The sequence below is a fragment of the Ictidomys tridecemlineatus genome, chromosome 3 (assembly GCF_052094955.1).
Source record: "Ictidomys tridecemlineatus isolate mIctTri1 chromosome 3, mIctTri1.hap1, whole genome shotgun sequence".
NCBI lineage: Eukaryota > Metazoa > Chordata > Mammalia > Rodentia > Sciuridae > Ictidomys > Ictidomys tridecemlineatus.
Window position 1 is genome coordinate 18,538,369 of NC_135479.1, and position 26,658 is coordinate 18,565,026.

The following is a 26,658-nucleotide window of genomic DNA, read 5'->3' on the forward strand; positions in this document are numbered from 1 at the left end:
GACTTTAGAGACCTCTGGGAACTTATTCAAGGTCACACAGTTAGTTCAGATGCAAGAACTGCTCAGAGTCCTTGGCTCAACCACACCCCCCAAAACATACTAATGGTAGAGGACACACCCATAGGCCAGGGTTGTGACAGACTCTGCCATCAGCTGTCAGGCTGGGGCCCCAAACATCTGGCTCAGCAGATAGAAGGGACAAGAGAGTCTGCCGCTGATCCCCAGGGAGGGGCCCTCTCTCTCAAGTCAGGGTGTGTCCTTTTCTGGGGAACCATCTCTCTCCTTCTCTAGCAGAGGCAGAAAGAAAGGTTTCCCAGCAAGGAAAGAGTCCTCATGGGCTGGGAGGGGAGGCCTGGACTGACAGGGACCTGTCTGCCCCGAGGAGGAGTGGGTCAGCCACTGAGAGGGAACCCAGGAGATTGGTGGGAAGAATAAAGAAGAGGCAAGACTGGAGAGATGGACACTGAGCTCCTGCAAGTCCTTCCTCTGTCCTCAGCTGCCCCAGCAGCTATCTTGCTATGTAGACTCACACTGGGAGAAATGGACACACCAGGAGCCCATTCTTCCCTGCAAGCCTGCTCCCCCGACCTGCCCTCTCTCTTCACTGCCCAGACCTGGCCAGGGAGCTGGGGACCTGGGCCTGACCCATCACCTGGGTCATGCTCTAAGGTGTCATGTGGAATCTCTGCTGCAACGGTACATATTTTAACAGTGTTTGGTTTTAATTGAAGTGCATGTGGGGAGAGGCATTCTTTAATGCCAGGGCTCCCTTTGCACAGCAAAGGTTGCCAGGGAAGCCAAGCGCCATGGTGCCAATAATCCCAGTGGCTTTGGGAGACTGAGGCAGGAGGATCGCAAGTTCAAAGCCAGCCTCAGCAACTTAGCGAGACCCTGTCTCTAAATAAAAAATAAAAAGGGCTGGAGATGTGGCTCAGTGGTTAAGCGCTCCTTGGTTTAATCCCTGTACAAAAGAAAGCATTGCCAGGGGATCCAAGTGTGCCCTTCTAGACGGCACCTCCTCACCCTGGGCCCTGGCATCAGGATTCTTCCTGGGGAGGACATTTGGTCCCCACAGCAGAGGAGGTGGCTCGGTAGTTCTAAGTATTTCCAAGGCATGGGCCTAGGGTACAAGGCACTTTCTGGTGGGCGTTAGACAGCCAGTGCAAACCAGCGTCTGTCCCTTCCACATCTAGTTCTGAGCTCCCACCACTTGGTGGTTGCTCTGAAGCCTACTGACTCACGGGCAGGCCATGGGGACCCAGAGGAAGGGAAGGAGGACTGCGGTGGGGGTCCCCGCAGATTTCAGTGGATTCTAAGAGGAGGGCCTGTAACTTGCACTGGGGCTGAGACACAGACCGGGAGATGGCTGAGCTACACAAGGGACTGAACTCAGTTTAAAAGTGAACCCGGTGAAGGGGAGATCTGATTGGCAGGGCAGGGCTGGGGACCAAGAGCAAGCTCACCCCCAGGCCAGAGGAGGAATTGGGACTTAATGTGGAGACCACAGCAGGGAGCTGGGAAGGGCAGAGATGAGAAAGAGCCCAGAAGGGGAGCAGGTTTTGCCATAAAGACCCTGGTCACCAGGTCACCCCTATCTTGCTAGGCCCAGCTATAGGTCCCTCCCCCAGGCTCTCCTCCCCACCCCCTCACACTCAGGCCCGTCCCCAGCTGCCTGGGCCAAAAGTGGGCAAAACTGGGTACAGTCTGAGGCTCCTGGGCAGTGACTCCCCTCCCACAGCCCGGGGGCCGTCACAATCCTGCTAGCTAATGCTGCAGGCTATGGTCAGTCTAGTGGTCTGGGATTTCCATTCTGCTGCTGCCCAGCCCAAGCCCCTGAGTGTGACTCTGGCTCTCTCCAACTGGAACCCTCACCCACTAAAAGTCATTTTCTGGAGGGTTTTTCCCTCCGTCTCCCTATCCCAAGCTTTGGACCTCAGAAATCTGAATGCAGCATCTAATTCCAGCTTGGGAGCTGTGTGACTTGGGGAAAGTTACTTCACCTCTCTGCTCCACTTTCTTCAAGCATTGTGCTGATTAATTAAGCATTTATAAGGCTCTGAAGTGAAGACAACTCGCCCTGTGGAGGAGTGGTCTTTGTGCCCTGTGATCTGTGAGGATTCTGAGGGTCAGAGGTTAATATATAACATCTCAGCAGGAGTAGGAGCACGGATTTCAGCCTTTCCGCCTTTTTTTTTGAGACTCAATTCACCGGTGACTATTGTGGGTTTGAACAAATGAATGAGGGAACTGTAATTGCTGATTGACTGTCCCTTTGAAGCCCCGGAATCTCTGGGGACTTGAGAGGCACCCTAGATCTGATCTATCCACCTGTGGACTGTGCTTCAGTCCCAGGGACAGAGGGATCGGTGATGGGTGAAGTGGTAGAAGAAGGAGATGCAGCCGTTGCAGAAGAGCTTGGAAAGCAGAGGTGATCTTGGAGGTTAGGCCAGCAGAGTACGGGGATGGTGCTGGGATACAGGGACACCAGGGGGTTCCACCATCCATCAAGATGCCCCCTTCTGAAGCCTTCCCTGACCACTTGACTCTCATCAAAGAATTTCCTATTAGAAAATGAAAAGTTGGCCAGGTGCCGGGGCGCACGCCTGTGATCCCTGCAGCTCGGGTGGCTGAGGCAGGAGGATTGCAAGTTCAAAGCCAGCCTCTGCCATTTAGCAGGATCCTATGCAACTCAAAATAAAAATGAAAAGGACTGAGAATGTTGCTCAGTGGTTAGGAACCCCTGAGTTCAATCCCTTGTATAAAAAAGAAGAAAAAAGAAGAAAAGTTGCAGCCCAACTTTGGTAAGTTGTGGGCCCTGTTACTTCATGTGACAAAGGCTGGCCATTTAATGGAGCACCCAGCCATCTCGAGACAGCTTTCAGACATTAGCTCATGTAATCCTCCTAAAGGGCCAGGGAGGAGCAGCTATATGTTTACCACCTGTGGCCTAAGGTCCAGGGAAGTTTGAATGTCTTATACACAGGAGCACCGGTCCTGACTCAAGTCCAGGGTCCCTAGTTCCAAATCACATGCATTCTGTTCACTACAGCACCTGACCTGAGGCTAGAGCTGCCTCTGAGTGTTTAACTCAAACTAAGTCTCCTAGTGGTCAAGGTAAAAAGGGAAACCTGATGAGTTAGACTCTTTTTCCTTGTCTCAAAGAAAGAAACCTATTAGCTCAAGTAAAGTTCCAAACCTGGTCCAGTGCTTAATTCCAGTAGGAGTTTCTTTCTTTCTTTCTTTTTGAGATGGGGTCTTAATATGTTACCCTCTCATGGTCTTAAACTATGGACTCAAATGATACTCCCACCTCTGCCTCCTGAGCAGCCCAGATTACAGGCCTGTGCCACTGTGTCAGGTTTGTTTTGTGACTTCTCTGTGTCATCTCACCATGGATCAGCAAGGTTACAGAAACTTTTCCCAACCAACCATGAATCACACTGACCCCTTAGAGGCTAGGGGCATGCACGAAGTGAGAACCTGGCATGGAATTTCCCAGGGACGAGGCACTGGCACTTTGCCGGTGACCATTTCCTGGCTTCTAACATGATCCAGGGTGGAGCTGAGATTGGAGGAGCAGCCTGTGAAGCGGAAAGAACTGAATGAGCATCGGAGTCAGAGCGCAGTTTGAATCTTGACCTTATTGCCAACTGTCTGACCTTAGACTGGTTACTCTAGTACTCTGAGTTCAAATTACCCTCTGAATACACTCTCTGAACCCATTCTCAAAGCAGAAGTTGAGAATGTATTTCTCAAGTCATTGTCATTAATCATTAAGAATTCAGAGCCTAATTTACACACACACACACACACACACACACACACACACACACACACACATATATATTTTAGAGATAGGATCTTGCTCTGGAGCCCAGTCTGGCTTCAAACTCCTGGACAGGTGATCCTCCTGCCTCAGCCCAAGTAGCTGGGACTACAGGCTCAAGCTACCTCAATGGGCCTAAGGACTACTTTTTTTTTGCTGGGCTCTGTGCCTAGGCACTGGATGTGCAGTTCTGGACAAGCATAGCAAAGAACCTGTCCTCATGGAGCTTATGCTCTAGTAGCAAAAGATAATAGTAGCCAGGTGCAGTAGTGCACATCTGTAATCCTAGTGGCTCTGGAGGCTGACGCAGGAGGATAGAGAGTTTGAGGCCAACCTCAGCAATTTAGCAAGGCCCTAAGTAACTCATCAAGACCCTGTCTCTAAATAAACTCCAGAAAAATGGGGACTGGGGTGTGGCTCAGTGGTTAAGTGCCCCTGGGTTCAAAGATGGGAGAAGAAGAAGAAGAAGGAGATGGAGAAGGAGAAGGAGAAAATGAAGGAGAATGAGAGGTTGGGGATATAGCTCAGTGGGTAGAGTGCTTGCCTTGCATGCACAAGGCCCTGGGTTCAATCCCCAGCACCACCAAAAAAAAAAAAAAAAAAAAAGAGAGATAATAGTGAACAAATAAATGACCAGAGATCTGCTGGTAAGTAAAAGATAAATTAGCAGATGACAGGGCTAGGGTGTAGCTTAGTGGTAGAACACTTGTCTGGCATGTGCGTGGCCCTGAGTTTGATTCCCAGGGTCAGGGGGATATTTTAGCAGGTAATAGCATTCTGGCTGAGATGGCTAGATGTCGTTTAATTTCCCTTCTCCTTTTCTTCCTGTCTAATAGGATTCTGGACACAGGACTTCCCAGAATAAAACTACATTTCCCAGGCTCCCTTGAAGCAAAGTGCAGTTGTCTAAGTCCTGATCAGCAGAGTGGAAGCAGAAGCAGCTCAGGAAATGCCCTTAAATCAGGGAGCAAATCCCGCTTTCCTCCTTTCTCCTTCGTGTTAGCTGGAATGCAGAGGTGGTGGCTGAAGCTCAGGCAGTCATGCTGGAACATGAGGAGAAAGGCACTTGCTGAAGCTGTCACAAGATTGAAGGAAATGCAGAACACTCCTGCATCCCAAGACCAACTACCTGCAGACTTTTAAATCAGAGAGAAATAAATTTCTATCTTGCTTAATCTGCTAAGATTTTGAATTTTCTCTCACACACAGAACATTCTGATTTTCCTGACACACAGCTATGGAGTGGCTAGGATTATGTCCAATTGGTGGCCAAAGGAGGGCTTTTGTGAGGGTGACATTGGACCTGAGGCCTGAGTGATGAGAAGGAGCAGCCAAAGGGAGGTTGGGAGGAGCATCCAGGCAGGAAAGACCTGTGCACTTGGGGACCAGCAAGAGGGAGGCCAACAGAGGACAGGCAGAGCCCTGAGTAGGGAGTGAACGTCACACACACAGGGAAGTCACAACGGATCTTACTCATAGGAGTGATGTCATATGATTTATGTTTTTCTAATTTTTTATTTTTTGGTCCTGGGATTGAACACAGGGATGCTTTACCACTGAGCCATATCCCAGCCCTTTATATTTTTCAAGACAGGGTCTTGCTTAGGGTTCTGCTAAGTTGCTGAGGGTGGCCTTGAACTTGCAATCCTCTTGCCTCAGCCTCCTGAGTTGCTGGGATTACAGGTGAGCACCACCACGCCTGGCTCAATTGATGTTTCTAAAGGGCCGTGAGCTGTGTGGCAGCTGCCCTGTCCGGACCCAAGTGAATCCAGGAAGCAGGAAAATCCTGGGGTAATCAGGAGAGGTGGGAGCTCGTGAAGGGCAGAGGGAGAGAAGGTAGAAACAGGTGGACCCGGTGGAATGGACTGAGATTGAACGGAGGAGAGGCTGGGTTTGTCAAAGTGTCACCCATATGGCCTTCCTCAAATATTAGTTGTCTCATCTGTGTTTTTGGCCGGGAGGCAGGAACCCATTTCTGCATTGATTCCATTCAAGTCAACAAACACCTAGCAACTAGCAAGCATTGCCAGAGCCCCAGGCCAGATTTGAGGGCTGATGGTCCCTGAAGGAGAGAGGCAAGATCATGGAGCACCTGGTGGAGCGCAGAGGGGTGATAGCGCAGGGGGCTCTGAGCTGAGCCCTCTGTCGCCAGGGCTGGGGTGGGGCAGGCAGGTGTCAGAGTCAGGATGCCAACACTGAGTCCCGAGGGACAAAACCTAGGCCCAGCAAGTTTAGAAAAGAAGGATGTCTCAGGATGAGAAGATCCAGAAGCCAAGAGAACAGAGAACAACCTAGAAGGCAAGTGTTGGCTCCAGAGCTCCCAGTCCCACCACGAGATCCTTGAGCAGACCCTGTGTCCCAGGACACCTCACCATCCTCTTCCTCAGTTCTCAGGGGACATTGAGGAACTTCCAGTTGGTGTCTCTGGAAGGATGCGCAGGGGGGGATTATCTCTGCACCGTTCTGCTTGACTATGCTCAGACAGACAGAAGCCTCCTTCCTCCCACCATCTCCTCAGGGCCCTGAGGGTGCTGGCGAGGCAGGCGATGGGGCACAGGGGTCTGGAGGAGGACTGGAGTGGCCCTTCCAGGCCCCTCGTCAACTCAGCTGCAGTGATGACCGTCCATTCCTGAGTGTGTAGTGTGTGTGCTCTGCCCTCTTCCAATCAAGCCCAGTGGCTGCATGTCTGTCACACCTTTGGTCCCTGCACCACTAGGGAGGCCTTACTCCCTCTTCCCCTGAGGAATTGCTTCAAAGTTCCGCTAAGGTGATTCTCTGGGGACATCTCATACTTCCCGATTACTTGTTCCTCAGCCCCTACTTCTTCCACATCCCTGTCAGCACACTGGTTATTTTAATTTAAAAAAAATATATATTTTTTTGTAGAGCTGGGGATTGAAATGGGGATTGAAATCAGGGCCTCTCTATCATTGAGCTACATCCAAGCCCTTAAAATATATATATATTTTAATTTTAATACAGGGTTTTACTAAGCTGCTGAGGCTGACCTCAAATTTGCAATCCTCCTGCCTCAGCCTTCTGAGTTGCTGGAATTATAGGCACGGACCACCTCACCCAGCAGTTATTTATTTATTTTTTAATTGTAATTGGACACAATATCTTTATTTTATTTATTTATTTTTATTTTTAAAAATATTTATTTATTTTTAGTTGTAGTTGGAAACAATACCTTTATTTTTTTTATATGTAGTGCTGAGGATCAAACCCAGGGCCTTGCACGTGCTAGGTGAGTGCTCTACCGGAGCCCCAGCCCCCTGAGTGGTTATTATGTGTTGCCAATCATTCTTCTTACTGGACAGAAGCTCTTGAGGATGGCGCTGTGCAGCTGCCGCCTGGCATCTCCAGGCTCTTACCTGCATGGACAGAAGCTGTGCTTTCTTTTCCTTTTTTTTTTTTTTTTTTTTAAATATATTTATCTTGTAGGTGTAGATAGACACAACACAATGTCTTTATTTTTTTATATGGTGCTGAGGATCGAACCCAAGTCCCGCCTGTGCTAGGCGAGAGCTTTACCGCTGAGCCCCAGCCCCAGCCCATGAAGCTGTGCTTTCAATCTCCTTCCTATCTGTCATCCCATTTGGTAGACCAGAGAGAGGACGTGGCCAGCCAACGTCACACAGCCAGGTGACAGAGCTTCCTGCCCCAGCAGTTCCAAATGGCTCAACTTTGGGCCATTTCCCTATAATGCAAAATCCTAGGGGTTCTGGATCCCCAGCCCAGGGGGACCCAGGAAGCCGTATGTTTAGAAGACAATAGATCCAGGGACAATAGATCCTTGCCGGACCCCATTCCGTTTGCTAGCCTCTTGGCCTGGGCCACCATACCCCACATGATCTGGATGGCCATGCCCTGCACAATGGGGCCCACCATGCCGCAGACCCTCCCTTCCTCCTTCAGGGGGAGGCCGAGGCAGTTGCTCCTGTTGAGCACAGCTTTGCAGAGGACCTGAGGACAGCAGCTGAGAGTCACCCACTGGACACTGAAGAAGAGATGCACGAATATGAGATGGATCTGCTCTCAGGGGTCACAAGGCTAAATGGACACTTTGTAACCAAGCCCCCTGGCACAGGACAGTTCACTGAAGTGCCACTGAGCCCTCCTCTCCTACCTAGGCTCAGCCTCAGCTCCGCAGGCCAAGAGGGAGAGCAGGCAGATCTCCAGCTGCCCCGGCCAGAGGCCTTGGGCAAGTCGCCTCTCTCCACCCTGGCTGCCTTCATCTGTAAGAAGCAAACACATAATAGACGGTGTCCCCACGGAGGGGCTGCAGGATTTCAGCGAGATGAGGCAGGTGGAGAGCTGACACGGTGCCTGCATGGTCCACTGGTCACTCTGCTCAAGAGAAGCCACTTGACCTCTCGGTCCTTTTAGTTCCCTCCCCTGTGGACGGGCAGTTGGGGAGAAAGCGTGGCTGCGGTGAACCCGGCATGGTCCCTGCATTGAGCTGCCCAACACACTTGAGCGGTCTGGCTCCATCCGGGTCACTGCCCTTTAGCTCTACACCAGGACTCAGCCAGGAGCAGGCTCGTGGGCGAGACCAGTGAAGCTTCTGGAATTGTTGGGCTGTTCCTGTCTCTCTGTCCCTGTCTCTGAGTTTCTATTGTTTGAGCTTCAACTAGGGAGTCTTCAACACTCACACTTGGTAGATGAGGAAACCGAAGCCAGGGACTGTCTGGAGTTCCCACGGCTTGTCACCGTCAGAGCCAGGCTGGGGCAGACTCCTCCCTCATGCCCAGAGCCGTGTCCACAGCACCCATCTCTGTGTGCTGAAGCCTTTTTTTCCCAGCCCATCTGAACTCATCTTTCAGCCGGGGACAGGTACCCTGGCAAGGTCACCCTCCCAGGAGCAGAGAGACTGCCCCCTGGGTGTGGGGGCAGGGGCCCAGTGGGGGTCAAGAATGCAGCTGCTCTGGCCCCAGGGCCTGGGCTGGGCTGCCCACAGAGGAGCCAGTGTGCCCAGACATTGGGGCTTTGTCAGCTTGGAACTTGAACTTGGTGTGGGGATGGGACGGTGTTTTCTGTTGACCTGACGTTGCTTCAGGTTGACTGAGTGTCAGTGTCTGAGCACCCAGAGGCCAGCTCCCGGGAGCCAGCCGGGGTCTTGAGAGGGGGTGGTTGGAGAAGAAGGGGAGGAGGCAGCCTGCCCCTGAGCGCTCGGCAGGTGCCCGGGGAAGGCTGCAGAGTGAGGCTCCTGAGGGAGGACGCCAAGATGGAGAGAGAAGGGCGCTTGCATTTGGGGGCCAGAGCAGAGGCCTGGGTGGGAGCGCAGGAGGACCAAGCAAGCCAGAGAGATCCAGAGGGCAGAGGACAAGAGCCCCGAGAACCCAGCCTCCATCCCTGGGTCCACAGAGGAAGACACAGGAGAATCCTAGGGGCCAGGAGCCCCATGGGAGGCCTTGGGGCTGGCCAGGCTGGGGTGGGGTGAACCCGACGCACAGCTGTCCAGATGTGGGTGAAAGATAACTCTGTTTATGGGGCACCGGGTGGGAGCAGGTCAGGGGGTGGGAAGGGGCTCCAGCTGTGGGGCGGGCAGATTAGGAGGCGGGGGCATGAGTCAGGGGTTTGGGAGCTGCCCCTGGGCGCCAGAGTGTGGCCCGGTGCTATTCGAGCAGCTGTGAGCTCAGCTGGTCACAGAGGGCACCGGCAGCTGCAGGGCTTTGCTGAAGGACCTGAGGCTTCTGAGCAGGTAGGCTGGACAGGAAGGGGCTGGGGTGGTCCTGTCCTGAGGGTCTGTGTAAGTGGACAGCTGAATCTGTGCCCAAACGGAGGTGCAGGAGGGTAGGATGGGAATGCCATGAGGTGCGTGCTGCCCCCACAGGGCGCAGGCCCAGCAGCACCTGCGGCAGGGGAGTGGGGCTGCAGGTGGCCTCAGGAACACAGGTGTGTGTGTGGCTAATGTGTGTGTCAGGGCACAGAGCTGACCTCTCAGGGCTGGGTCCTGGCAGGTTCCTATCTACCTGCCCCTCGAATCCCACAAACTTTGGCCTCACTTACCCCAGACCCCTCTTTCCTGCAAGTATGAGGGTTCCCAGGCCACCACATCCCACCTGGGAATAAGATGATGGTCAGCACTTCTTCCCATTTGGGACACTTCCTGGGGTCTATCTGGGGGGACTTGGCAATGTTTCCAGCCTGGAGAATATTTGGGAGGAAAGGAGAAGCCCTCCCCAGGACCTGCAGATTGCAAAACACTGAGCTCAGGCAGATTCCACAGGGAGTGAAGGGGAAGCAGAGGGGGATGGAGTTGGCAAGTCTGACCTTGTTCTCGGTGGCAGGGATAATGACAGCTAACACTGATACAGAGACTTCATGTGCCAGGCACAGTGCTAAATGCCTCACGAACTTAATGAGCACAATGGGTCTATCAAATAGGTATCATTACTATCAGTCCCATTTTACAGATGAAAAACCTGAAGCACAGAGAAGTTGAGTCATTTGCCCAAGGTCACACAGTTAGTAAACTGTAGGACTGGGAAAAGGACACAGGTCATTTGACTGCAGAATCTGTGCTCTTAACTACGGATGAGAAACCAACTAAGAGCTCTTTTCTGGGAGGCAACTCAGCATAATGGTTAGAGATGTGGCGGAAGTCAGGTAGGCCAGCGCTCCATCCTGCTCCTGGGGCCTGCCTGCTGGGCCACTGAAGCAGGCCAGCCCCTCTGGACCTCAGTTTTCCCATCTGTGAAAAGGGGCTACTGACATGACCCATCTCACAGAGAGGTCTGGGATTATGGGAGTTCAAGCAGTTCAGCTGTCTGTGCCGTGTGGGTTTGATTACACAAGCTGTCCCTGTCATCTGTCACACCCGGCCTCTCCCCAGCTGTGTTCCCCCTCCTGGGTTCCAGATGCCCGGCTCACCCTTATCTGGCCTGGCCCTGGCTGGCTGGCCCACCAGGCAGGTATTTGGCACACTTCCAAACCCAGAGCAGGGCTGAAGGGGGAAGGGGCGGTTATCAGCACCAGGCAGGAGGCCTGCAGCTGGGGGCAGCTGGGCCAGGCAAGGGCAGCAATCTGACTCTGGATGCACCCTCTGAGGCCCCAGCTGGGCTCCTGGCACCACCGTTCTCCCCTCCTGTCATTGACTGAATTCTCAGCGCCAGGGTGGGAAGCCCCTCCAAGCCTACAGCCCAGAGAGAGGTCTGTCCATTGAGCAGAGGCTGCCCGGACCTCCAGAATCTCTGGCTCTGACCATCCCATCCCTTGGCTGGGAAACCAAGGTCACAGTCCCAGCCCCACCAGGGGGACTTTTGGCACCTAAGGCTCAGACGCTCTTGAGGTCACTCAGGATCTGAGGCTGAGGAGACTGTGCGAGCGAGACCAGAGAAGAAAGAGAGAATAAAGATGGGCCAGGAAGAGTGAGGGGTAGAGAAGCGGGAAGACAGGGCAGCCACGTGACAGGGCACGTATGACAGAGCTGTGTGACAGAGCCCTCCAGGAGCATCCTTAAGCGGGGTGGCCCCACTCCCAGGCTTGGGATGCTCCTGTGACTGACAGTTGCTACCCCAAGGCAGGAACGCCTCTCATCTCAGTTTGAGGGGCCTCAGCCGTGCCTCTCTCTATTCCCCAGGACTGCAGGACCACCCCTTTGTCAGAGGGGTGTCTCTGCCTTTCTTTCTTTTCTTTTCCCCCTTTTTCTTTCTCTCTTTCTTTCTTTGTGGTGCTGAGGATGGGCCTCTCACCAGCCAGGCAGATGCAGTACCTGTGCAGATCTTTCGGAAGGAAACCCCCTGCCTGACTTGCTCGAGGCCCCCTGTGCAGCCCTGCCTCTGTCCCTCTGCCCCGGACACTCTCACCTGGGCTTGTCCTCCCGCCTCTCAGCCCTTCAAACCCCACCTGTGCGTCCAGACCGGGCTGGCGTCCGGCACAGTCGGCCTCCTAACTTGGGTACATCTCTGGGACGTCACCTAGGTGGCCCTGTGCTCCTGGTTTTCCTTCTAGCTAGGGCTGGAAGCTTCTGAGAGTAGCCTTGCTCTTCTCCGTCCCCAGCACTCAGCAGAGCGGCCACGTTTGTGGACCGACCCTAACGCCTGTGGCTCCAGGGTTCTGCGTTGCAGTGGGTGAGGGCAGCAGAGGAGGCCCCTCTGTACCCAGTTTTAGGCCATCATAGATGACCCCTGCCCTCCCCGAGGACCTGTCCTCACATTCCCCGTGGACATAACTTCCTCTCCATCAGGGACTCTCTGAAGAAACTGAGGCCCAGGGCTCAGCAGCCCCCTGGATGGTTCCTTTTGGTCCTTTTGGCTGCTCAGACCTTGAGCCCCAAGCCTGCAGTGGGGAGCCATCACCATAGTCATTCGACAAATATTTATTGAGCACCTTCTATGTGGCAACCACTCTGCTGGGAGTGGGGGACTTCATGGGTGTGAGACATCCAGGGTCTTTGCACTCATGTGGCTTCCCTTTGTCATGCAATGTATATACAAATAAACCAAAGAACTGGAAAATGCCAGACTGGGTTAATGAATGTTAGAGGGAGGTCAGGGAGGGCCTCTGAAGAGGTGGCATTTGAACTGAGATGTGAGAAGGGCGAAGGTGTTGGCAGTAGGTGCATTCAGAATATGGAAAACTGGATGTGCAAAGGTCCTGGGTCAGAAAAGGGCTTGACGAGTTCTAGAAACCATAGGGAGGCCAATAAGCTAGGTGGAGAGTGGGCAAGAGAGAGGGTTCAAGATGGGGTGGGGAAATGACAGGTTTGGTAGAGTGTACCTGTAACCTAGCTACCCAGGGAATCTGAGGCAGGAGGATCACAAGTTTGAGGCCACCCTGGGAGACTCAGTGAGACCCTGTCTCAAAATTTTTTTAAAAATAAATAAATAACAATAAAAGGGCTGTGGATGCAGCTCAGCAGTAAATTGCTTGACTAGCACATGTGAGGCCCTGGATGGACTCCCAGTACTGAAAGACAAAACAAAACAAACCCTAATCTAAGTTTTAAAGCTGGGTGCAGCAAGTGCACACCTGTAATCGCAGCAACTCGGGGAGCTGAGGCAGGAGGATCTCAAATTCGAGACCAGCCTTATTAATTTTGCAAGACCCTCAGCAACTTAGTGAGATCTTGTCTCAAAATTAAACATATAAAGGACTAGGGGTGCGGCAAAGTGCTCCTGGATTCAATCTTCTGCACAAAATAAATTAATTAATTAAATTAAATCCAAAACTTAGGATGAGGGTGGGGAGAGAAGCAGGTTCACATCCTTCAGGCTCTGTGGGCCTCTCCAAAGGCCCTGCCACCTCCTGTCCTGTGGGAAGCAGCCATGTCTGGGAGAAGAGGGGTTGACGTGGAGACCCTCAGGGGAGCCAAGCCCTCTGCAAAGGGGTCAGGTGGTGCCCAGGCATTGGCGGAGTGCTGGGGACAGGCAGGAAGAGAAGCCAGGTGAGGGCTAGCGCAGGAGGCTGGAGCTGGGCTTGAACTCTTACCCCTTCTTCCCAAACATGCTGAGATTGATGCCAGGCAGGCTCTTCTTCCCTGTGCTGCCGGTCCCCAGCCCTGCCTGCCCTGGACCCAGCTCCCCCCAACGCCCCACCTCTGCTTCCTTCCTGGGATCCCACTGTCTCCCACCACCTGCAATCTCCTAGCCCTGCTATGCAGCCTCCTGAGAAAAATGGGGTGACCTCAGGATGCCCTGGGCCTCATTCAGCCTGTGCCCTTCCCCTGCAGGGACCCGCGGTGCGGGTTATGCTGGGGGCTCAGATCACGTTGACAAGTGGACACTCAGGACAGCACCATGGGGGACTCGCAGGTAGGTCTCTCCTGGCATCCGCAGGGCTCCTCTCTGGGGCTCTGGGAGGCCAGCCCTGGCCTTTGCCTTCAGGGGGTTTCGAGGGGCCCTGGTGGCAGCCCAGTCTTGAGAGCCGCTCCCTGCAGGAGGACTATGAAGAAGTGCTGGAGGAGATACTGGAGCAGGAGGAATATGAGGACCCAGGCATCCCCGTGCAGCAGGTGGAGGAGCCAGAAGGTGAGTCCTTCTCCTGCCCTCTTCCAGGATGAAGGGCTGAGCCCCAGCAGGGACAGCAGAGGAACACCTCTTCTCCACAGCCCCACCCCACCTCCCCAGCCCCGGCTGGCTCTCCCCACAATCCTGGTTGATTGAAGGATAAACAGCACTTTGTTTGAAATGATCATAGGAGGTGACTGGGGGCCGGCGGGGGGCAGGGCCAGTCACCCGTTGCAGTGCCCTTTCACATGTCAGAGAGCAGCCAGGCCTATCTGGGACAAGGGCACCAACCCCCCGGCCACCCAGACCTATCCAATGCCAGCTTTAGGCCTGGTGCTGGGCCCTTTTGGGGAACATCGTTCTGTCTCGGGGGTTGGAGGACCTGAGAAATGGAGGGTGCAGTGGGGATCCCCTGAGCAGAGAGACCCTAGGAGCCCACACCACCTTCCTTGGTCTGTCCAAGGTCTTTGGTGGGGAGCCCCAGGCGGGGACCTGTTTACTGTCAACAGGACTTAAGTGCCGGGCAATTGCTATTGAAGTTAGGAGGCCCCTCTGGGGAACAAGGGCAGGGTGGGGTGGAAGGGAGGGATATAAGGGGCTCACCCCAACTTGGTGTCCTTTGGGAGTCTACCCAGCTGGCTGGTTGAGACATATGGGAAGAGGAAAAGGAGTCTAGTGCCCCCAGAGGTGGGAGGGGAGGGAGGAGCCCTTGGGTCTGTCCTGCACTTTGGGACTCAGGACTATCCTGCCCTAGGGATCCTCAACAAGACTCAGGCGGGGAGTGACAGAGCCAGGCTGGGCCCCAACCAGGCATGGGGAGCCACATCCCATTGAGTGGCAAGCGTGGAGTGGAGACACTAGGATCCTGCCCACTGCCCACGGGCAGTGAAGTGGGCCTGGGTCTCCCCGGCTCACAGCGGGTGGTGCGGCAGGGCCTGGAGGGGTGAGGGAGGGAGACGGCCAGGCAGGGCTCACCAGCCTCTGGGTTCCGGTTTTCAGCTCTCCCCCAGGAGCCACTGCCAACAGCCACAGACTACACCCACGTCCCCACAGGCCCGGGCACCCACGAGGTGAGGACGCACGCAGCCTCCCCAGTTTTTTTCCCAGACTGCCTTTGGGACCCGCTTTGGGGGACAGAGGCAGCTCAGGCTGGGGAGACCCCACAAACAGGCAGAGGAGTGGAGTTCTGGAAAATGGTGGAAGGGAAGGGGACACCCCCACAAAGAGAGAGATCAGGTTCCTTTCCTGAAGCTCCCTGGACAGAGACCTGGCGGCTGAGGGGTGAGGCTGGGGCCTTGGGTCCTGGCTGGTGGTGGTTTCCTGACTCCAAGGCCTGTATGAATATGCTCAGCATGCTCCTGGAGACCAGGTGGCCGACTTTCAGGGCCGATAGCAGAGGGCAGGCCCCTGCCCTCTGCTATGGCCCTGAAAGTGGCCACCTGGTCTCCAGGACATGCTGAGGCATATTCATACAGGCCTTGGAGTCAGGAAACCACACCGCTGGCTCCCCCAGATCCCTTCATCCTCAGCCCCCAGGCCCTAATTTTCTCTTTCTTCCCCAAGAGGCCACTCTAGTTCCCCTAGAGGTTCTCCAAGGATCCAGAGGTTCTCCAAGCCCCTTCTAAGCTGGAGTAAGGGCCTAGGGAGAAACGTGGGACGAGAGCCGGCAGCGTGGACCAGACCTATAGGGCCCTTTGCTGTCCCCGTACTCTGAGCTCAGGGTCTGGCCCTGAACCCTCCGGGGCCCTGGGCCTCGTACTAGAATCTTCCCGGAGCTTCTGGGTACCCACTGGGCCTTGGGGTCTCATGCTCCCGTTGATCCTGCCCGTGGCCTGATGGACTAACTCAGGCCCATGGGCCGCAGGTGTACGTGGAGCTTCATGAACTAGTGATGGATGAGAAGAACCAGGAGCTACAATGGATGGAGGCAGCGCGCTGGATGCTACTGGAGGAAAACCTGGGGCAGAATGGGGTCTGGGGCCGCCGGCACCTATCTTACCATACCTTCTGGAGCCTCCTGGAACTGCAGAAAATCTTTGCCAAAAGTGAGCCCTACTGGGCCCCCGTGACCCTTGCATGGGAGGCTTGTTGGGGGGGGCCGCAGTCCAGCTGCCTGCTCATCCCCCACTGCCTGCAGGTACTGTCCTCCTGGACCTGAAGGAGACCTCCCTGGCTGGAGTGGCCAACCAGCTGCTGGATAGCTTTATCTACGAGGAGCAGATCCGGCCTGAGGACAGAGAGGAACTGCTCCGGACCCTGCTGCTCAAACACAGGTGCCCCTACCTTCCAGGGCCTGGACTCCTCGCCCAGTGGCCCCATGTGCCCTGCTCCAAGTGGCCCCTCCCCCACCAGCCAGGGCCCCACTTTTCCTCCATCACATCTCCCTCCTCTGGCACCTCACAAGGGGTGACCCTGCCGCCCTGCTCAGAGTTAGACCCTTGAGGTTCTTTGCTGTCCTTTCTTTTGTCCTGACATTCCAAGCAGAGGCCACCCACTTATATTCACAGTGTTCTGTGAGAGGGGGCTCTCCAGCCTCCTGGAGCTTCTCCCACCCCAGGGTCTCTCTGCTCTGGTTGCTGGAGAGTTCTACTTGATGTCTACCTTTGCTCCTTCCTACCACCCCTAGTCTCTAGTGTGTTGATAGCCCAACCTGAACAACTTACCGAGCCCACGCCCCCTGTATGTCCTACAGCCGTGCCCGAGACCTGGAGGACCTGGGAGGGGTGAAGCCCGCAGTCCTGTTACGCTCTGGGGAGCCTTCTCAGCCTCTGCTCTCCCAACAGCCCTCGCTAGAGACACAGCTCTTCTGTGAGCAGGTGAGCTTGCACCAGGGGTGCTTAGGAGAGCTGGAAAGTTCCTTGGAGCTGGGCTGTGGTAGGAAGTGAGAGTGGGGAGCAGGTCTCCTGGGTCCAGAACAGCCTAAGGACTCCCCTCACCACCCTCCTTCCTACAGGGAGAGCGGAGCACAGAAGATTCCTCACCATCTGGAATTCTGGAAAAGATCCCCCCGGGTTCCGAGGCTACCCTGGTGCTAGTAGGTAAGAGCTGGTACCTGCTCCTCAGCCCTCAACACCCACAGCTGCTGTATCCTGCCCTGGCCCAGCCTGCCTTTCCTTGAGCCTAGACCTAGCAGCCTCCTGTCCTGGGTACATGCACCTTGTGCCCCTCAACCTGGTCTGACCACCTGGTCCCCCCACAGGCCGCGCCGACTTCCTGAAGCAGCCAGTGCTGGGCTTTGTCCGGCTGCAAGAGGCCGTGGAGCTGGATGCCATCGACCCCTCTGTGCCTGTGCGCTTCCTGTTTGTGTTGCTGGGTCCCAAGCCCTATTACACCGACTATATTCAGCTTGGCCGGGCTGCTGCCACCCTCATGTCAGAAAGGGTGAGGAGGGGCCTATGAGGGCTGGGGGAGCCAGGGAGCGGGTGATAGCCAAGGCTGGACGTTTGTTCTCTTGCTGGACTGGCCCAGCTGACTTCTGTTAGGTTCTATTTGGCTCATTGAGTCTCATTCAACCACTTCTATTCCAGCTGGCCAGGGGAGTCCTGTCCAGCACTGCTAAGACAGACCCTAACGTGTGCTTAGTCTGGACTGTTTCTGGTCTGGCCTGGCCTGGTTTGGTCTAGTCTAGTCTGACCCACTCTGACCCAGCTCTACCTGATCATTCTGGCTTATGCTGGCCAGGTCTGCTGTCTATCCCCCCCCAGGTTTGCCTTAGATGCTTCCCCTTTCCCTACCCAGGGTCTCTGTATCCCCAGGGCCCTTCCTTACTGGGTGATAGGGGTGGAGGGGCAGGAAGAGCAGATCCTAGCAATGGAGCTGGATGAGAGGATTCTGGTTGCTGGAGGCAGACACTCGTAGATTTTTTTGCTCAGCAGGTCTGGGCCACCCTGATCCTCTCTCCTGCCCCCAGGTGTTCCGCACAGATGCCTACCTCGCCCAGAGCCGGAGGGAGCTGGTGCACTCCCTGGAGGGCTTCCTGGACTGCAGCCTGGTGCTGCCTCCCACGGATGCCCCCTCTGAGCAGGCCTTGCTCAGCCTGGTGCCTGTGCAGAGGGAGCTGCTTCGGAGACGCTACCTGTCCAGCACTGCCAAGCCAGACCCCAACTTCTACAAGGACCTAGGTAGTGTCCTGCCCAGGCCAAAGCTTCCTGAGCCCCCACAGCCCTCAGACATCCTGGCACAGTCTACCCCCTTCCCATAAGACACCCTCTCTCACTTCTTGCCCCTGCTTCCCAGCGTCTGTGGCCACCCCATTCCCACTGACTCCCCTCTAATCATGTTTCTATCTTCTACCACAGGCTTGAATGGGGGCCCAGGGGTCCCTGGTGGCCCAGATGACCCTCTGCAGCGCACAGGTCGGCTCTTTGGGGGCCTGGTGCGGGACATCCGGCGCCGCTACCCCCTCTACCTGAGTGACATCACAGATGCACTCAGCCCCCAGGTCCTGGCTGCTGTCATCTTCATCTACTTTGCTGCCCTGTCACCTGCCATCACCTTTGGTGGCCTCCTGGGTCAGTACCAATTACTGCCCTCCTAACTCTCCTCTCTGACCCTCTTGCCTCTGCCTCAGCCCTGACTTGTGATCTGAGCTGACCCTCTGGACCCCTGCATCAGCCTGGCTATGACCTGCTCTTGTGGTCCCTGGAAATAATCTCTTGACCTTGACCCTCCTTTGACCTTTCCCCACAGGAGAAAAGACCCGGAACCAGATGGGAGTGTCGGAACTGCTCATCTCTACTGCGGCACAGGGCATTATCTTTGCCCTCCTGGGGGCTCAGCCGCTGCTGGTGGTTGGCTTCTCAGGACCCCTGCTGGTGTTTGAGGAAGCCTTCTTCTCGGTAGCTCTCTGACCCTGACCCTGGCCCCACCTGCCTGAGGCACCTGTGCCTGAGCCTTGTTGGTTTGACTCGGTGTCCTCTGACCGCCCTGCAGTTCTGCGAGAACAATAACATGGAGTACATCGTGGGCCGTGCCTGGATCGGCTTCTGGCTTATCCTGCTGGTGGTGCTGGTGGTGGCCTTCGAGGGCAGCTTCCTGGTGCGCTTCATCACCCGCTATACTCAGGAGATCTTCTCCTTCCTCATCTCCCTCATCTTCATCTACGAGACCTTCTCCAAGCTGATTAAGGTGTGGGTCTGTGCGGTTATTAACACCACTCAAGACGGTCTATGAGACGTGACTGTGTGTGTCATCGGTACAGTGTTGTGTGGCCGTGTTCCACCTGTGTGCATAACCGTGTGACAGTGCATGAGTGTGAGATCATACATTCATCCGCTGATGGTGACCACATACCTGCTGCCTGGGACTCGGTGTTCTTGCTAACTCTGCAGAGTGGCTGCATGTGAAAAGGCGCCTCTATGGACCCATGTCCATGTTCATGACCACACACAATGTGACTAGTGGGCCAGTGTGTGAGCGAGGCTGCGTGGGAAACAGCATGTGCGTGCACAGTGAGGCCCTGACCCGCCCGCCCCACACATACACACTAGCACTCAAGAACCCAGGGGCACACTGTGCTCCTTACCTTGCCTCTGTCACCACACCTGCTTCTGCATCTGCACATTATATGGAGGGTTTCACTCTGCTATATGTCTCCCCTTGATTCTACTGGTTGGTGGATCTTTCTATTTTCCAGGTCTTTTCAGCCTATTTTATTAATTAATTTATCACGGTGCTGGAAATTGAATCCAGGGCTTCATACATGCTAGGCATGTGCTGTATCCCTGAGCTTATCCCAGCCCCCTTTGTAAAAAATTTTTTAGAGGTACCAGGGATTGAACCCAAGGGCACTTGACCACTAAACCATATCCCCAGCCCTATTTTTTGTATTTTATTTAGAGACAGGGTCTCACTGAGTTGTTTTTTGCCTCACTAAATTGCTGAGCTTGGCTTTAAACTCGTGATCCTGATTCAGCCTCCTGAGCTGCTGGGATTACAGGTGTGCGCCACTGTGCCCAGATTACTTGTTCTTACCCTCCAGGCTTCTTGTGTCCTCCAAGACCTGGGAAAGCTTATCTGCACACACATACACTAATTGCCTCCATGGCCCACATCTGCCCAAGCCTAACCTGGTGTTCATCCCTCCCTGAAAACCAAGATGTAGAATCCTCTCTGTTACTACATCAATTTGAAGACGAAGGTGGATAGATGGTGCATGGATGGATGGATGGATGGATGGATAGATACATGGATGATGGATGGATGATGGATAGATGATGGAAAGGGCTGGTAGATTTGGCTGCTACTTTTCATCCCAAGCCAAGGCTGGGAGGGAGCAGGATGTCTTGGTTTTCTGTTGTAGATTTTCCAGGACCACCCGCTGAAGGACCAGTATGAACCGCCTCTAATAGTAAAGTCCAAACCTCAGGTGGCCTTGCCCAACACAGCCCTCTTCTCTCTTGTGCTCATGGCTGGCACCTTCTTCCTTGCCATGACTCTGCGCAAGTTCAAGAACAGCTCCTACTTCCCTGGCAAGGTCAGCACACCCTCCCTCCCTGTCCTTGTTACACTACCTTGACCCAAGCCAAAGTCCCCATGTCACCCCTAGCCCCTATCCTTAACTCCCCTTCTTACCCATCCCCATTTCCAGGCCTCCCTGGCCCCCATGCCAGGGTTTCACTCTGCAGGCAAGCCCATGGTCCCTCTGCGTCCCGGCAAGGAACCAGGGAAAGTTCTTGGTGGAGTGTGGGGGGGTGACCATGGGGGAGGGGCTGAACCAGAGGAAGACATAGTTGAGGTGAGGAAAGGCCATTAGATGTTGATAGATCCCTTGAGATTCCCTGAATAAATGTGGCACAAGAGGGAAGACAGGTGGGAGGCAGGAAGTGGGGAGCAACTGGATGCTGATCACTGGTCCCTTCATCTGTCTCTAGCTGCGTCGGATCATCGGGGACTTTGGGGTTCCCATCTCCATCCTCCTCATGGTCCTGGTGGATTACTTCACTGGCATAACCTACACCCAGGTGACCCCTCCTCCTATTCCTCCCCTCTGACAGCCTCCTTCTCATTTCCTTCCTCATGTATGCCCCCTCCCCAGATCAGCTCTCCCCAATTAGAACTACCTCTACTCTTCCCTGCCTCCCCTGGGGACCCCATTCTCTTCCTACTGTCCAAAGGACCCCTTAGCCCAACAGATCACCCTCTTTACTCCTTAGTTCAGGCAGTAGAAAAGTGTCTACTTTGAGCCAGGCAGACCTGGATATAAAACTCAGCTCTTGCTGCTCAATAGCTCTGTGATATGGGGCAAGCTACATAACCCCTTGGATCCTGTTTCCTCATCCATAAAATTGGGAACAACTTAATGCAGTGATTGGGTGCAGAGTAAGTGCTCAAGATAAGTACATTCCCAAGCACCCCACTCAACTCCCTGGCCCCCAGGACCTTGACTCCAGCTACCCCCTTCTCTCCCCATCCCCCAGCCCCTGGTATTCTCACCAGCTTCCTCCTCCCACAGAAACTCTCAGTGCCTGATGGCCTCAAAGTGTCCAACTCCTCAGCCCGAGGCTGGGTCATCCACCCGTTGGGCTTATACTCCGAGTTCCCCATCTGGATGATGTTCGCCTCTGCCCTGCCTGCCCTGCTGGTCTTCATCCTCATATTCCTTGAGTCTCAGATCACCACGTAAGAGCCTGGATGGCAGCTGAGCCTGGGAGGGTCCGAGGCAGGGAAAGGGGCAGGCTTTGAGCATGCAGGTGACCCCACTAGTAAGAGTATTGGACTGTGGTTTTGTGGCTCCTGAAGTTACATAATTTTCAGGCCCCTTTTTATGACAATGCAAAAATGAGAACTATGAAATTGGTGCTGACTCTCAGAAAGGCCCATGCAGGCAAAGCCCCCTGATATCAAAGCTTTTTAAGCTTTAGCAAATCTACCTTTGGGTGTTCTGAAGACATTTCTACTCCCAGAGTCTAGATTCTCAAGATGAACCAGAGGGAGGGAGCGAAGAACTCAAAGAGAGACAGGGACAGGAGGCAAAACTGGGGTGCAGAGAGACCCCACCGTAGGGAAGGAAGGAGGGGGCTAAGGAGATAGGGGCTGACCAGACCTCCCTGCTCCCCCAGGTTGATTGTCAGCAAACCCGAGCGCAAGATGATAAAGGGCTCCGGCTTTCACCTGGACCTGCTGCTAGTTGTGGGCATGGGTGGAGTGGCCGCCCTTTTTGGGATGCCCTGGCTCAGTGCCACCACGGTGCGTTCAGTCACCCATGCCAACGCCCTTACCGTCATGGGCAAGGCCAGCGCGCCAGGGGCTGCAGCCCAGATCCAGGAGGTCAAGGAGCAGAGGATCAGCGGGCTCCTGGTGTCTGTGCTTGTAGGTGAGTGAGGGCTGGTCCCGCCCTCCATCATCCTGCCCCGCCCACCCTGCTCCCAGTCCCTGCCCTAAGAATCCGAGGTTCCCTCTAGCTCTGTTCACCCTGAAGCCAGGTCCCCACACAGGCACTGCCCACCTCTCCCAGAATCAGCGGCTCAGGAGGGAAACCTAGAGGAAATTCCTGCAGTGCTGACACACTGGGCTGGGCATCTGAGCAGGGGAGGAAGGGGCTACGCCCTGAGGCTTCTGTAGACCACTCCCTGGGCTCACCCTACAGAAGCTTAGTGAGCTGTGAGTTCCTGCCCTGCCCTGCCCTGCTGTTGACTCAGTACTCCTCCTGGTCTTTGAGCCTCAGTTTCCCCATCTGTACAGTTAGGGAATTCATTAGATGCCGCTGAGCTCTCTTCCAGTTCAGCTGTTTTATGACTAGCACAAGGGGTGATGTTCCAGGGACAAAGGGCAGAAGACAGAGGGTCACTGGGCCCCATCTGAGTTCAGAGAAGACTAGTTCGTCTGGGCTTAATGTGGGCAATAATGCCATAGTCACTGGAGAGGATAGGGAAGGTTCTTTCCTCCTCCTCCTCCTCCTCCTTCTTCTTTCTCTCTCTCTCTCTCTCTCTCTCTTTTTTTTTTTTTTTTGGTACTAGACACACACTCACCACTGAGCTCCAGCTCCAGCCCCAGGAAGTTTCTTAAGGAAGCAAAGTTGGAAGAGGGTTAGGATTTGGATAGGTGGAGAGTCAGGGAGATATTCTGGGGTGGGGTGAGGAGAATGGGTTTCTCTGAACTCAGTAACTCCTACTAGGTTAAGAGTATGGGCTTGCCGAGTGACATGGCGCACACCCCCGTTGCTTGGGAGGCTGAGGCAGGAAGATCGCGAATCCAAAGCCAGCCTCAGCAAAAGTGAGGCACTAAGCAACTCAGTGAGCTCCTGTCTCTAAAAAAATACAAAACAGGGCTAGGGATGTGGCTCAGTGGTCAAGTGCCCCTGAATTCAGTCCCCAGTACCGCCCCCCAAAAAAAGTGTGAACTTAAGGCAGGCAAGTAGGAGTTTGATTCCTTGCTAGTTGTGTGGCCTTAGGTGGGTTGTTAACCTCTCTGAAGTTGTTTCTTCACTTGAAAAATGGGAATAATACCTATTAAGAGGACCCACAGAAAAGGCCCACATGTTACCCCAAATAGGGGTGCTGGTCCTCTGGGTGACCTATGGCTGAGAGTGTGTGGTCCTCCCCACAGGCTTGTCCATCCTCATGGAGCCCATCCTGTCCCGCATCCCCCTGGCCGTGCTGTTTGGCATCTTCCTATACATGGGGGTCACGTCCCTCAGCGGCATCCAGCTCTTTGACCGCATCTTGCTTCTATGCAAGCCTCCCAAGTACCACCCGGACGTGCCCTTCGTCAAGCGGGTACAGGGCCTTGATGGCTGCGAAGCCTGGAGGGGGTGGGGTTGCTGGAGCAGGGCAGGCACTGACCCCAGCCTCCCTGCAGGTGAGGACCTGGCGTATGCACATGTTCACCTGCATCCAGATCTTCTGCCTGGCATTGCTGTGGGCGGTGAAGTCCACCGATGCATCACTGGCCCTTCCCTTCATCCTCATCCTCACTGTGCCCCTGCGGCACTTCCTGCTGCCCTGCATCTTCAGCAAGCTGGAGCTCCAGTGTGTGAGTGGCGGTCTGGGCCTTGGGCTGGAGGGAGGGCACAGACAAGTGCATCCTGGGAGGCCAGAGCCTGGGGGTAGGACTCCAGACTGGGGACAGCAAAAGGCCTGGAAGAATATGAAGGGTGGATCTTGAAGCTAGGGGAGGCAGGAAAGCATGATGTTTAAGATGTGGGCCTGGGGACAATGTCTGAATCCTGGCCTGCTGTGTCCTAATATGATCTGGAGCAAGTGGCCTCATTTCTCTGTGCCTCTGCTGTGAAGGGCGAAATAAGGAGAGGAGAGGGCTGGTGGAAATGTTAAAAGGAACATGGGCTGTGTGCTACATGAACTGCCTCGGCCCCTGAGCCATTAGTCCTCAAGCCTTCCAAATCATTTGGGACAGAGTTTCATGAATAGACTTCCTCCATGATGTGATTCAGGTCACTGTGGGGCTGCCGTGGTAAAAAGATCTTCTGTTCACTCTCTCCAGGTCCCTCCCAGCTGGGGTACCTGATCCCCAGGGCTCCTTGTCCTTTGGAAACCACTCATTCAGACAACCCTAGAGATGTGGGGGTGGGGGGACACACAAGTTGTCCAATCTTCAAGGACAACCAGACCCTTTGGTAAATGCAGAGGGGCCTTTAAGTGCCTGCTCAGGCCTGGGGCTTCTCACCCTCTCTCCTTCCTCCCCACTTCAGCTGGATGCCAATGACGCCAAGGCGACCTTTGATGAAGAGGAAGGTCGAGATGAATACGATGAGGTGCCCATGCCTGTGTGACAGGCAGGTCCAGGCCAGACCCCCGAAACCATTCCACTTCTCCACCCTCTCAGGGAAAGCAGAAGTCCAGAGGCATCTCATGGAGCAAGCCTGTGGGTGGGGAGGGAGGAGGTACCTAGGAAACCGTCCACAAAACTACACTGGTTTTTCTGCCTGGAGATGGCCAGGAGGCCCACATCAGGGGATCCAGCCAATAGTCCCTCCTGCTGCCACATGGCCACATGGGGATCCTCACATGCTAGAAGATTTAGGTCTGAGCCCTGCCTCTTCAAAGCACAGATGTGGGTAGTAACAACGATGGGATGTTGGGGGTAGTTCAGGTTTTTGCTGGCTGGCTTTGTGACTTTGGGCAGGTCCCTTGACCTCTCTAGCCTCTGTTTCCTCTTCTGTAAAGTGGGTGCATTCATAATAATAGCCATGTTATAGGCTGACTTATCCCTCCCCTTCCTGTCCCAGCCCTACCTGAGACCCTCTTCTCAAGGATCAGAGAGGTGTCCTGGTGATGGTACAGATGAGCTTCAGGGAAGGCCTGGACTGGGGTCTCCTAGGTGCTTGCTCCTTCCCACCAAATGCTCCTTCATTCACTCCACACACATTAACTGAGGGCCTGGGCCCGGTGGATACAGGGGAGACTGAGACAAGACCCTGCCCTGGGTTGGGGGTTGTGGAACAATAATAGTCTATTCTAGATTTGGATAGGGGATAGAGGGAGGTAGGGAGGGTATGGTAGAGTCAGGGAGGGGAGGGAGGTTTGTAACTTATTAACTGTATATTTTCTCAGAGCTTTCATTGTATTTTGGCTTCATACACACACCTCTGTCCCCCTTTAGAGACCCACTCTGTCTAACCTCATCCAAACCAAGTCTTGGGGAGAACCCAGATTTGATCCTATGGGATAGGAGACAGTGTCTTTTCTAGAACATGGGCAAAATCTATTTTTTTTTAACAAAACAAAAATATAATAAAGAGTTGAAAGAACATCAAGTGATGAGAAATGGAGACACGGAGAATCTGCTGGCAGAGAGGCTGCTGGAGGCTCCCAACAGAAGGCTCTCGGGTGGCCCTGATAGCCACCACCCGCCACTCACCACCTCATGGCACCATGCCTTAGTTTTCTCATCTGTATAAAGGGGACATTCATGGTGCCTACCTGTAGGGGTGTTAAAGGATTAGACAGTAGAAGTAAAGCCCTGCTTAGCAGCACAGAGCCTGGCCTCGGTGGGAGCTGCTGGGATGATTACTCTGATTGAAATGTCCCACCTCTTCCCGCCCCCTGCCCCTTGAACATCACCAACGAGCTAGTGCCCTTCCCTCCACCAGGCTTGGGAATAGGTTTTGCCAATAAATGCGTCTGTGTTGGAGCAGCTGCTTTGCCTGAATTCCCTTCCCAGAAACAAGAGCCCGGGGCGTCTCACTGGGCCAGGCAGACATGGCAGGCACGGTGTGGGGCAAGGAGAGCCAGGCTGGGGGTAGCCTGAGCCTGAGGAGCGCCTGCACCCTGAGAGTGAGTGGGAGAGTTAAGGGGAGATGAGCTTCTTACCCTTTGCCCCTTGTTGATCCCCATGTTCCTTTTTGAGCCACATCCCCAGCTCTGAGTGGCTAAGTGCCTCGCTTTTGCTGAGGCTGGCTTTGAACTTGCCATCTTCCTGCCTCAGCCTTCTGAGCTGCTGGGATTACAGGCATGTGATACCACGCCCAGCCCCAAGTCCTTTTTTTTTTTTTTTAAGTTTTAGATGGACATAATATCTTTATTTCATTTTTATGCGGTGCCAAGGATTGAACCCAGGGCCTCACGTGTGCTAAGCGATCACTCTACCACTGAGCCACAACCCCAGCATTGCCCCCCTTTTTAATTTTTTTTAGTTGAGATATACATAACACAATACCTTTATTTTATTTATTTATTTATTTATTTATTTATTATGTGCTGCTGAGGATCGAACCCAGTGCCTCACATGTGCTAGATGAGCACTCTGCCATGAAGCCACAACCCCAGCCCCCAAATCCCTTTTGACCAGTTGTTTTTGTGTTTGTTTGTTTTTCCATTCAACAAATTGGACAGCACTTTTGAGAAATCACGAAAGGCCCTGAGAGGGAATGTGGCTTGCTGAAGGCCTCACAAGGTCAGGTCTCTCTCTCTCTCTCTCTCT

At 54.3% G+C, this 26,658-nt stretch overlaps 1 protein-coding gene and 1 non-coding gene across 5 annotated transcripts; both read left to right on the top strand.

Moving 5' to 3' along the window:
* Positions 1-4,339: 4,339 nt before the first annotated feature.
* Positions 4,340-4,412, top strand: Trnaa-ugc (transfer RNA alanine (anticodon UGC)). The gene has a single exon. It is a non-coding gene; the product is annotated as a tRNA-Ala (tRNA).
* Positions 4,413-14,343: 9,931 nt separating this feature from the next.
* Slc4a1 (solute carrier family 4 member 1 (Diego blood group)) lies at positions 14,344-25,869 on the top strand. 4 transcript variants are annotated; one of them, XM_078041988.1, is made up of 18 exons: positions 14,344-14,466; positions 14,779-14,849; positions 15,629-15,824; positions 15,917-16,052; positions 16,472-16,595; positions 16,733-16,817; positions 16,979-17,160; positions 17,690-17,900; positions 18,078-18,290; positions 18,469-18,617; positions 18,712-18,906; positions 20,081-20,254; positions 20,652-20,741; positions 21,233-21,399; positions 21,840-22,093; positions 23,326-23,495; positions 23,578-23,751; positions 24,428-25,869. In XM_078041988.1, exons 3-18 carry the CDS (start codon positions 15,671-15,673, stop codon positions 24,506-24,508), a joined length of 2,559 nt encoding a protein of 852 aa, XP_077898114.1. In that variant the 5' UTR covers positions 14,344-14,466; positions 14,779-14,849; positions 15,629-15,670; the 3' UTR covers positions 24,509-25,869. The 4 variants fall into 4 exon arrangements, with proteins under 4 accessions (XP_077898114.1, XP_077898113.1, XP_077898116.1 ...); XM_078041987.1 differs by having other exon boundaries at positions 15,644-15,824; XM_078041990.1 differs by lacking the exon at positions 14,344-14,466 and adding an exon at positions 14,468-14,589.
* The last annotated feature ends 789 nt before the right edge of the window (positions 25,870-26,658 follow it).